Genomic DNA, 11,600 nt, shown 5'->3' on the forward strand with positions numbered 1-11,600 from the left:
GTCCTCCCCCGCCCCGTAGCCGACTTGGTACAGTCCGCCCGGCGTAAGGCGTTCCCCCCCACCCCACCCGCGCGTTCTCCTCAGGTTGGTTCGGCCCCCGTCTACTCAGGGGTGGTGCTTAGCCGGCGCCAGACCGACCCTCGGCTTCGGAGAGGTAGTGCTGTTCCTCTCGGTGCTCCCTCGGCTTCGGCTTCCTCCGCTTCCTCAGGGACCGCGGACCCTGGTATATGCCCTACCTCTGACCCTGCTAAAGCCATGTCGACCCCGGCCCGGCGCCGCCTCATGAGGGACTTCAAGAGGTAACCGGCGTCGGTTAGGGAAAGGCGCTTGAGGGGGCTGCTTGCCCGGGGCACAGGGCGGATCCCGAAACGGAACGGCTCCGGGTGTGGTGGTGAGGGGGGCCGGCCGCGAGTCCCGGGGCTGAGGGGAGCCGCTGTGTGTTTCTGAAGGTTACAAGAGGATCCTCCGGCTGGAGTGAGTGGAGCCCCGTCGGAGAACAACATAATGGTTTGGAACGCGGTCATTTTTGGGTGAGTCTGCGGTCCGGCCCTCGCCGGGGACTCAGGGGACCGGGGCCGGCCCCTCGATGAGCCGCGGGGGGAAAGGGGAAGATAGTTGGGGTTGTTTGGGCCTAGGCGCCTCCCCGGAGCCTCTGCCTCGATTAGCTCCGTTCTCGCTGCCAGGGGAACCGTTTGGGGTTCTAGGGGGGCGGGGTGGGGAGCGGTGGCGGCCTGCGCTGCCTCCAGAGCCCCGAGGGGACAGGGGTGGCTTCCCTAACACCGGACAGCTGTGCTGGACGGAGGGCAGGGATGGGAGACCTTGACAGAGCCGCCTCTTCAGAGGCTGCGGGAAGGTGTGGACCCCCTTGGCTGGTACTAACCGGTTCTTGTTTTTGTTTTCCTGTGTTGCAGGCCCGAAGGGACCCCATTTGAGGATGGTAAGAGAGTTTCTTAGCCCACCTTTCAGGAGCCTACTCACCAGGGAGAAGGGGGTCCCTGGCATCAGCAAGCATCCCCAGCTTAAAGAAGCAGCTTTGCCCTGCCTCTTCTGCCCACCAAAGGCTCAAGTGAAATTCAGTGTGTGGCAGGTTGTTCTGGATGGTCCTATGCTTAACTAAAACTGCACTTTTCTGGGTTTTTTTCCCCCTCCGTTTAATATATCCTGGGTGAAAGTAGTCACTTTTTAAAAGAAGTGCCACAGTGCTGGTATTCAGGATTTTGGAGGTTCGAGCAGTGTTTCTGCTAACTTTAGCCCCCACGGAGATAATTCAATATAAAACCGGTCCACCAGAGACCATCTGGTTCACTATGCGTTCCATCCCGAGGGCAAGAAGTGTGTTCAGCAGTACTTAGTGTGTGCTCTGTTGAGGGCTGAATGAATGCTTGCAAGATTCCCTGACATACAATTCCCTGGCTTCAACAATATGATTCAGAAGGCACATCAGCCTCACTTCTTTAAAGATGTTCTTACATACTTAATTTCAGTATAATGTTGTTCCTTGATTTTAAATTCATTTACAGTGTGTGCTTTCGTTTAGATCTTCTAATTGGTAATCTCAAAGCAACTTCAGAATTGAGATTTGTCTCACAGTAGTACCCAGTGTCCAGCCTACTTGAATGTTGAGTTTGTATCAAGAGGTGCATAACAAACGAGTTAGGCTTAACTTTTAAAAACACACGTTAAGGTCTCTTCAAAATTTGATATATTGAATGCTGCCGTGGAGTCTTATGCCATTAAGTTTTGCGCTTGGAAGGCAGAGCAGGCAGAGGCAGGCAGCTCTCTATGAGTTTGAGACTAGTCTGGCTTACTGTAATTTCAGGCCAGCCAGAGTTACATAGTGAATCCTTGTCTCAAAAATAAAGCAACAAAGAAAAAGCCCCCTTCTAATTTGACATAATTACAGATTCCTGTGCAGTTGAAATAGGTACTATAACAAGTCTATGTAAAGCCTTACTCCAGTCCCATTACCTATTTGGTAATGTCTTGAATGACTACAATAGCAGAATCAAAATGGTCAGTGATACAGTTTTATATGCATAAACCAAATTGTGTGTGTGTGTGTGGGGGGGGGGGGTTGAACCTTTTAAAGGTTTAATTCACTTAAAGGATGATTAGAACTTTCTGAGTTCATGAAATTCTCTGGAATTGGGGGTATTTTAGTAACATACGAATGTGCACAGATACATAGACACATTCACCTTCAGTTTGAAGGTGATAACAGAAACATTTCTAAAACTACTTTTTTTTTTTGGTTCTTTTTTTCGGAGCTGGGGACCGAACCCAGGGCCTTGCGCTTCCTAGGCAAGCGCTCTACCACTGAGCTAAATCCCCCAACCCCCTAAAACTACTTCTTATATATGTTGCTGACTCAGACTGCTTTTACTTACTGCTAGTAACCAAACGCTGTGAGGTAAGTCAAAATCAGCCTCGTCTGGAATTTGTCTCAAATACTTAAGATAGTCTTTGGAAACCATTGATAGTTACTAGAATACTGTTAGCTTTTACTCTATCTCACTGGTTAGGTAAATGTTACCTGCCGCAATAAAAAGAAATGACAGAGGACTGAGTGATTCTAGGGCACACAACTTTGGTGAATTTAATGTAAGAGCTAGTCAGTGAAAGAGCTAATTAGACTTAACTTTTCTCTACTATATCGAGATATATATATATAGTTTTGTTTTTTGAGACAAGGTTTCTTTGTGTAGCCTTGGCTATCCTGGCACTCTACTCAAGAGATCCATCTGCCTGTGTCTTGAAAATTCTAGAATCAAAGGTTGTGCCAAGTCTTTTTTTTTTTTTTTTTTTGGTTCTTTTTTTTTCGGAGCTGGGGACCGAACCCAGGGCCTTGAGCTTCCTAGTTAAGCGCTCTACCACTGAGCTAAATCCCCAGCCCCGCTAAGTCTTTATAGATAAGTTTTATATGTAGTTCAGTGCTTCTCAACCTTCCTGATGCTGCATCCTTTTAATACATTACCTTATATTGTGGTGACCCCCAACCATAAAATTATTTTTGTTACTACTTCAGAACTGCAATTTTGCTACTGTTATGGATTGTAATATAAATAAATGTGTTTTCCAATGGTCTTAGGTGACCCCATGTGAAAGGGTCATTCAGCACACCCCCAAGGGGTCACAACCCACAGGTTGAGAACCGCTGGTGTAAACCACTTCAGCAATAATGGGCTTTACTTTCACACACACCCCCATTTTGCTCAGACTGTTTTATCTTAGGCACAGCTTATTAATAGCACATCATTTTGCTAAAGTCTGGCTACTTAAGATTTCAAGAGTGCTCCTGATATTTAAAGTAGTATCATTTGAAAAGGTACTTGTAGACTCCATTATCTTCCTGTATTGTTGCCTTTGACATTACTGGTGTTGATTTTGATGGTGTGTATCTATCTCTAACATGGCATTGCTGAAAGGAGTTAAGCTAAATGACAGTATCTGTCTCTGATTCTGTAAAACAGTCTAGTATACATGGATTGCTTCCTCAGCTGTTTAGAGCTCTCACTAGCAAAAGCCAATCCTGGCCTTTTTTTCATTACTTCTAATTACTTTCGGAGAATTTATAATTAGGGAAGAGATTTGGTAGAAATAAATAACAGCTGATTTGCTATCACAAATGTGTTTCCAAATTAAAAGCCCTCACACAACTTTTCTTTATTTCTTGGTAGTTGTTTCTGAACCAGATCCTAGTTAAGAAGAGGAAATCTGATGCAAAGAAAAATTTGTTTTTTGAGACAGGGTTTCTTTGCAGCCTTGGCTGGCCTGGAACTCATAGATCTACCTGCCTCTGCCTCCTGAGTGCTGGAATTAAAGGCATATAACTTAAATACAAAAATTATGGGATATATTTCTTATCATGTTCAAAATTACTGAGTGGGATAATTGTAGTCACTTTTTATGATATATGTGATCTAAAGAATTTGAGTGTGTGTATCTTTTCCTTTTAAAAAGGTATCTCTTTTTTTTTTTTTTTTTGGTTCTTTTTTTTTCGGAGCTGGGGACCGAACCCAGGGCCTTGCGCTTCCTAGGCAAGCGCTCTACCACTGAGCTAAATCCCCAACCCCTAAAAAGGTATCTCTTAAAGTCCACTAGAGTGATGATGAATTTTCAGTCACCAAAACAAAATTAAGTCCATATAAATTTGCTTTTTCTCCAGGAAAAGTTAGTCAAATGACAAGAAACATGAGCAGAAAGGGTTAAGAACTTTTTCTGTGTGTGTGTGTGTATGTGTGTTAAGACAGGGTCTCTTGTAATCCAGGCTGGCTTCAAATTAAATATGTAGCTGAGGATGACCTTGAATTCCTGATCCTCTTGCTTCCCTGTCCCAAATGCTAGAATTAGAGGTATTTGTTGTCACATAGGCCATCAAGTCTAACTCTTAACTTCACTTTCAAAGACATTTAATCTATGTTATGTCTTTAGGCAGAACTTATATTCATCAATTCAACTATATCAGTCTTTATTGCCATATACTAGACATTTAACACATTTTTTCTGGCCTCCGTGTGTATTTGTGTTGATACTTAAAACATTTTGACCTCCTCAGGAAGTTTTAAAAAAAATTAGTAAAAACCAGTAAAGATTTCACACAACAATGATGAGTGTTAACCTTTCATTATTTTGTTTTTTTTTTTTTTTGGTTCTTTTTTTTCGGAGCTGGGGACCGAACCCAGGGCCTTGCGCTTCCTAGGTAAGCGCTCTACCACTGAGCTAAATCCCCAGCCCCACCTTTCATTATTTTGAAGCCTAGCCCTCTGAAGGTGAGCGCTAGTTTGAAATTGTTTAATAGCCTATGATTTTTAAAATTGCCTTAACATTTGTTTAGATCTCATAAATTGCATTGAGGGTTCTACTGAAGAGGCTCCCCTTACTTAATGTATCTGAAAGAAATGTCTTTTAAATGTATATATTGAATAAGATTTGGGTAAGTCTTAATTTCTAAATCAAGTGAACAAAAACACATTTCACTTCTGAAGATAGCTAAAACTTTTACAAAGATTAGATTCGCTCAGTAGTAGCTAGGTTAAGACTCCTGTTGCTTTTCCAGGACAAAGTTATGGCTTCACAAGCAGAGGGCTTCAGCCAAGGAATTTGAGCTGGCCACATATATACTTAATCTTAAGTGTTTGCTCTGTGACAGGAAATGAGTGTTGCTTAATATCTGAATTTAGTTGTGTACTTCTGACTGGTAGTAAAGTTTAGAGTTTGTATTTTTCTCTCATTCAGCCAGCTCTAGATATATGAGGCAGAATTATAGCTAAAGTAATTGTTCATTTATGGGGAACATTATGACTATGACTATACTCATCTGCCACATTTAAGCCTTACAGCAGTGTCACAGTGGATACTAATTATTAGCCTTCTTTTGCACATCCAAAACTTGAGGTTTACATACAATCAGTGATACCTGTATGTTTTACCACATGTCTGTGCACCATGTGTAAGTCTGTTGCCCGTGGAGGCTAGAAGAGGGCATGGGATCTCCTGAGCCTCCATGTATGTGCCAGGAACTTAGCCTTGAGCTTGTACTCTGAGAGCCATTGTGGTGTGTTTGCAGTTGCTTTCCTTGTGTATTGCTTTACTCTCTTTGGGTACCACATTCAATGAAGGTTCAGCTAAGAGTAGCTGGGGTCTCTGTGTGCTGTTAAGGCTTCCTAGTTTTAGAGCAGCTTCTTGGTCATAAATCCATTACCTATAATTTAGTGAGATTTTATCACTAATCTGTTTATACATAAGAGAATTCTAAGTATTTGAATATGGTCTACTATTTCCATTTGCATTACAGTATTGTAAAGGAAGGACTGTGCTTTACTTCTCAAGAAGAGGAAGATTCCTGGGTGTAGCAGCATGCACCTTTACTCCTAGCACTCAGGGGCAGAGGTAGATGAGTATGAGTTCAAGCCCAGCCTGGTCTATGTAGGGAGTTCCAGGGTAGCCAGGGCCACATAGAGACCCTGTCTCAAACAACAAAAAGGAAAACTATAAGCAGGAGATCATAAGCATACGCGTGCTCTGATGCCCATTCCTTAACTTTGTTCCCTTTCCTTCTTTATACACTAGCTATATATGGCCTTCAGAGTAAAACAGTTTCTAAAGTAACAGTAGTTGGGAAATGTACTATTCAGTGTTTTACATCTTGTTTACTTCTCTGTTTGTGGTTCTATGTATGTAACCCAGGGCCTGGAACAAGCTAAACAAAATGCTTTTTATTGAGCTACAATCCCAGGCCCTTGTTGTTGTTGTTGTTTTTTAAGCAATTCTTTCTTCCCCTATCCCTTCGTGTGTGTGTGTGTGTGTGTGTGTGTGTGTGTGTGTGTGTGTGTGTGTGTGTGTTTTGCTTTGTAGCATTTCCTTCCTTTTTTACATTTATTTATTTTCTGTATGCTTGTAGGTACACATGTGGAAACCACAGGACAACTTGGTAGTTTTCTCCTTTGACTTCATGGATTCTGGGAATCAAATTCAAGTTTTCAGGCTTAGCGCCTTTACCTACTTACCCATCTTCATAGATATTGTATTTTAAACTATTGTATTTTAAATGATTCTGGAATTTTGTGACTCATTCATAGCAAGGTCAAAGTTTTGATACTGTTATGCATCAGATATAGTAGTATTCTTTAAGTAGAAATAAACCTATTAATGAAAGGCAGCAGGAGACAAATTGCTAGCTTTAAAGGAACTAGTAATAAGTTATACTCTACCTAAAGTGTAGGCTTCTTCATAGCAATAATTTATTAAATGAGCCATAGTAATACCCACTCAAACTAATCAGATAATTTCTGATTCATATATATGCATGGACACAGACACAAATTTTTCAAGGTGTTTTCTCTGTGTAGCCCTGGCTGTCCTAGAACTTACTCTGTAGACCAGGCTGGCTTTATACTCAGAGAGACCTGACTGCCTCTGTATCCATAGTGCTGGGATTAAAGGTGTGCACAACCACCACCTGGCCTGATTCTTTTATATCATTCTATATTGTATATGATGTGTTTCTATGCATGTCAGAATGTGCTTGTGGAGGTCTGAGGCCAAGTACGAGAATATGTTCTTTTCATCTGTATCTGGGTTTCAGAGATGCTTGGCAATCACTTAGCCATCTCATAAGGATGCATAACTGATTCTTGAGTTTACTTGAAGAGATTTCAGTCGGAAAAAAAACCTAATTGCTTTCCTAAACCTAAAAAGCACAATTAAAAATGACAATTTACAGGATGCATACTCTCTTCTCACTTTACAACAGCCTACAATTCTTTTTTTAAAGATTTATTTATTTAATGTATGTGAGTACACTACAGCTGTCTTCAGACACCCCAGAAGAGGGCATCAGATCCCATTACAGATGGTCGTGAGCCACCGTGTGGTTGCTGGGAATTGAACTCAGGACCTCTGGAAGAGCAGTCAGTACTCTGAACCACTGAGCTATCTCTCTAGCCTCAGCCTACAATTCTTGAATGATACCCGAAGTATCTGTAACCTAGTATGCATTAGGGCCTCCAGCTAACCTTAGGATGGCATATTTAAAGTATCATTAAAGATAAATTTGTAGGAGCCATTAATTCAGTATAAACCAAATGTAATTTTAAAATCATTTTTTTATCCCCTTCATTAGTATGAATGATTGTACTGGTGTTTTAGTGAAGTACTTTGTGAGTCAAACTTGAGAGGTTTTTTTTTTTTTTCTTGGTTCTTCCCCCCCCCCCCCCCCCCCCCCCCCGGAGCTGGGGACCGAACCCAGGGCCTTGCGCTTCCTAGGCAAGCGCTCTACCACTGAGCTAAGTCCCCAACCCCGCCAAACTTGAGAGTTTTAAGAGACACTGCAAAGTTTGTTCTGGTTTAAGTTCAACTAAGTTTTTACTATTATTACATGAAAAGAAACCAATGTTTTTATCTGTGTTCCTTGTAATTTTGAAGGAAGGATATTTTCAAAGTGCATAGTGACTAGCATACAGCAAACAGCAATTTTGTTTATGGTGACTGTCTTTAAGTTTGGAGAATAATGGAAAAATAACTAAACCACTTTTGGGGGTGGTTCTTAGAACCGTTCCTAGAAATGTGTTTAACTAATCTCTCTCCTCTATACCATCTCCCTGTCTTTATGTTATCTCATTTAATATTTAAAAAAATCAGTTAGTATTAAAAAAAGTACATATGAAAAAAGTGATAAAATGTCTCCCCTCCCCCCTTTTTACTACAGGAACATTTAAACTTACAATTGAATTCACTGAAGAATATCCAAATAAACCACCTACTGTTAGATTTGTGTCTAAGATGTTCCACCCTAACGGTAAGTACTTTCAATGTTTTAAGGTCCTACAGTGCTTTTTCAGTGGTATTCCACATACTTTTGTGGCTTTTGTGTAGTACTTGAGTATTTTCTTAGGTATCTTCCTGTCTCTTGAAATGAATTTGTTCATAGTCTTTTACTATCTTTGTTCTTAGTCCTAGAAATGCAAGTGGATGGTATCATCCTTTGCTTAGAGTCTTAACAATCTGCTGGCTTTGTGGTCTTTGTTACTTAGTAAACAAAAATATTGGGGGTTCTGTTTAATGAAAAGTCAAATTAGGATAATTGTGTATTGCAATTATCTTCGTTAGCATTCAGAAAGTTATTGTTCAACTTACAGGTGCAAATCAGAATTACCATGGAACATTTTGTATACATATTGTGGTCCCACCCGAGACCCATACAACACCCGATTCTGTTGAAGGACCTGGCACACTTTGTTGGAAAAGTGCTAGCAGTCTACGGGATTCTGACTTTTACTTTTTTTGTAATTTTGATAATTTTTTCATGGTGTTAAGACTTCTGTATTTATGCCAAAATAAAACTTTGTGAATGCTAAGATATTATAAATAGAATATATAGTTTTCAGATTTGATGGGCTGAATTTTCTATGATTCCAGTGGTTAGGATAACCACTGGAAAACATATGATGTCCTGAACAGAAGAGCTGTTTCTTTAAAATAAATTCTGCCTTCCACTTATTTGCCGTTTATTATTTTCTGATCACTTTATATCCCTAGTAATGATTGATACCTTTTTAAACAGTTAAGTAGGAATCTTTAAACGTCAAAAGCAAAGTATTCTTGAGTATTTTTGTCTTGAATATGTTTAAACTTTAGTAGTCTTATAACATAACAACCTCTGTGTTCTTAGTCTATGCAGATGGTAGTATATGTCTGGATATACTTCAGAACCGTTGGAGTCCAACCTATGATGTGTCTTCCATTTTAACATCCATACAGGTGATTTTTAAAATTTTCTTTAATGTGATTATGGTCTTCCATGTTTTTACGTTAGTGATTGTTTTGACCTTTAAAATTTGGGGGCGAAGCTTATTGTATGAGAAAAAGGGATTAGGCCATTAAATTCCAGGTCACCAGGAAATATGTGTATGTACAGGTGCCTGAGCTCCTGGCAGTTAAAGTTAGTATGTAGAAGATGGAAAAATTAACTATTTGGGGCAGGTGTGCTATCACCAACTGATCAAACAACCGTTTGTTCTCAACAATTTTTGGTCTTGTTGCATTGAGGAACTCACATTTGTGTCTTTTCTCTGTAGTCTCTATTGGATGAACCTAATCCCAATAGTCCAGCAAACAGCCAGGCTGCCCAGCTGTACCAGGAGAACAAGCGGGAATATGAAAAGCGTGTTTCTGCAATAGTAGAACAAAGCTGGCGTGACTGTTGACTCAGGGTAGAGCAGAAGAGGCTGGCCATAAGAAAAATGTATATTGATGCATTTATCACCTTATTCCTAATTCATTACATTTACTTTATTAAAAACAAAATAGCTGTTGTGCTGTTTCTGTCTTCCCTTGGCAAGTTTTTCTTCCCCTTTCTGTCCTCCTGTGGAGCATCAGAGATACTATTTGAAATCCAATGTACTGTACCTGGGTTACTTGCAAACATTACAACTGCATACGTCCCTTTGTCGTATCTCATCTCCAGCCTCAAAGCGGTTATCAGGTTACTGTACTTTTTATACTAAGCTTTTAAGAAGATAAAATGTTACGTATAGTCTGGTGACCAGGATGTTATTTGTAACAAAATGATTGCTGCTGTGTTTCATCCTGACCAGTCCTTCCCTTGTGTTTGATTTGGCAAAGAATGTAGTTAGAATATGACCTAAAGAAAACAGGAATGTATCCATATAAACACAATTTGAAAGGGGAAGGAAAGCTGAAAAATCCTATACTCATTTGTAGGCAATATGAATTACAAGATGGTACTTACTGGTAGCAAGGAGACTGCTAAAGACCCAGCTAACAAACTGAAGCAATTTTAATAACTGACACAGTCCACTTTTTGCAAGATATTCATAGTGTAAGCTCGTTATGTTTCAGAATCCTGGCCTTCAGAGTTTTTTGCTTTTTATAAAGAGGTGTGAGAACAGGACTAGACTCTTTTTTTTTTAGTTAGGAAAAACTGAAGATCCTCTATTCTCTTAAAGGAGCAATGTTGCCCTAAATAAACTTTCCTTTTTATGATTCAAGGAAGGGAGCATATCTTGCAAACTTTTCCCATTCAGATCCAGAGTTAATGCTGCATGCTTTCAGTGTTTTGAGAACCTTCTAATGCCCATATCTGCAGTTTTTCTTTGGATATTTACACTTTTAAATATACAGTATGGGGCAAGGCTTGTAAATGTTTTGTCTAATATATTTTAATTGTTAATCTATTATGCATTTATAGCACTTCTAACTTTGCACAAGTAACCCATGTAAAAACTGTACATTTTCAAAAGTTGTAAATAAAAAAAATAACCTTAAAATTTAGTTCACATTTTTATTAACTTTTTAAGGGATTCTTATCTATTTATCTTCCCTTTTTAAAATGAGTACAACAAAAGCAAAAAAAAAAAAAAAAAAACCAAAAAAACCCACCTGCTTCCTGGGAATAGATAGCCAGTACTGTTAGAAAACCTTTTTTCAACTTTTCAGTCACAGAATTAATGCTTTTCAAACATTTTGGTATAAATTAATTTGGTATATATTGTAGGCAAGAGAAAGCATGAAATGATAATAGTTATTTCACTAGTATCCTCAGAGACCAAACTCTAACTTGTTGATTTTGGCAATCTACCTGTTAACAGACCTCTAGCTTAGTGGGGCGTGTTTGTGCCTGTAATCCCAGCAGACATTTGAGGCCAACCAGTTACATAATGAGACCCTGTATCAGAGGAAAATAATTGGAAGGTAGGGGACAATTGGAGAGACAGCTCAGTGGCTAAGAAAATTTGCTGTTTTTCCAGAGGACCCTGTTCCAGTTTCTAGGACAACTACTGACTCTAGTCCTAAGGGGATCTGACACCACCTTCTAGCCTCCATGGGTACTGCACTCAGATGGTGCACAAACATCCACTCAGGAAGGCACATACAACACATGCATAAAAAGAATAAACTTGGGAGCTGGAAAGATGGCTCAGTGGTTAAGAGCACCGATTGCTCTTCCAGAGGTTCTGAGTTCAATTCCCAGCAACCACATGGTGGCTCACAACCATCTGTAATAGGATCTGATGCCCTCCTCTGAAGTGTCTGACAGTGTATACATATACATAAATAAATAAATCTTAAAAAAAGAATAA

The 11,600-nt window shown here is 40.0% G+C and overlaps 1 protein-coding gene across 3 annotated transcripts; it reads left to right on the plus strand.

Annotated features, from left to right (window-relative positions):
• The first annotated feature begins 130 nt into the window (after nucleotides 1-130).
• Nucleotides 131-10,787, plus strand: Ube2a (ubiquitin-conjugating enzyme E2A). 3 transcript variants are annotated; one of them, NM_001013933.2, is made up of 7 exons: nucleotides 131-299; nucleotides 450-530; nucleotides 912-937; nucleotides 6,401-6,430; nucleotides 8,207-8,296; nucleotides 9,170-9,258; nucleotides 9,576-10,787. In NM_001013933.2, exons 1-7 carry the CDS (start codon nucleotides 256-258, stop codon nucleotides 9,702-9,704), a joined length of 489 nt encoding a protein of 162 aa, NP_001013955.1. In that variant the 5' UTR covers nucleotides 131-255; the 3' UTR covers nucleotides 9,705-10,787. The 3 variants fall into 3 exon arrangements, with proteins under 3 accessions (NP_001013955.1, NP_001420884.1, XP_087455449.1); NM_001433955.1 differs by lacking the exon at nucleotides 6,401-6,430; XM_087599323.1 differs by lacking the exons at nucleotides 131-299; nucleotides 450-530; nucleotides 912-937; nucleotides 6,401-6,430 and adding an exon at nucleotides 3,747-4,037 and having other exon boundaries at nucleotides 7,765-8,296.
• The last annotated feature ends 813 nt before the right edge of the window (nucleotides 10,788-11,600 follow it).

The sequence above is a fragment of the Rattus norvegicus genome, chromosome X (assembly GCF_021556685.1).
Source record: "Rattus norvegicus strain SHRSP/BbbUtx chromosome X, alternate assembly SHRSP_T2T, whole genome shotgun sequence".
NCBI lineage: Eukaryota > Metazoa > Chordata > Mammalia > Rodentia > Muridae > Rattus > Rattus norvegicus.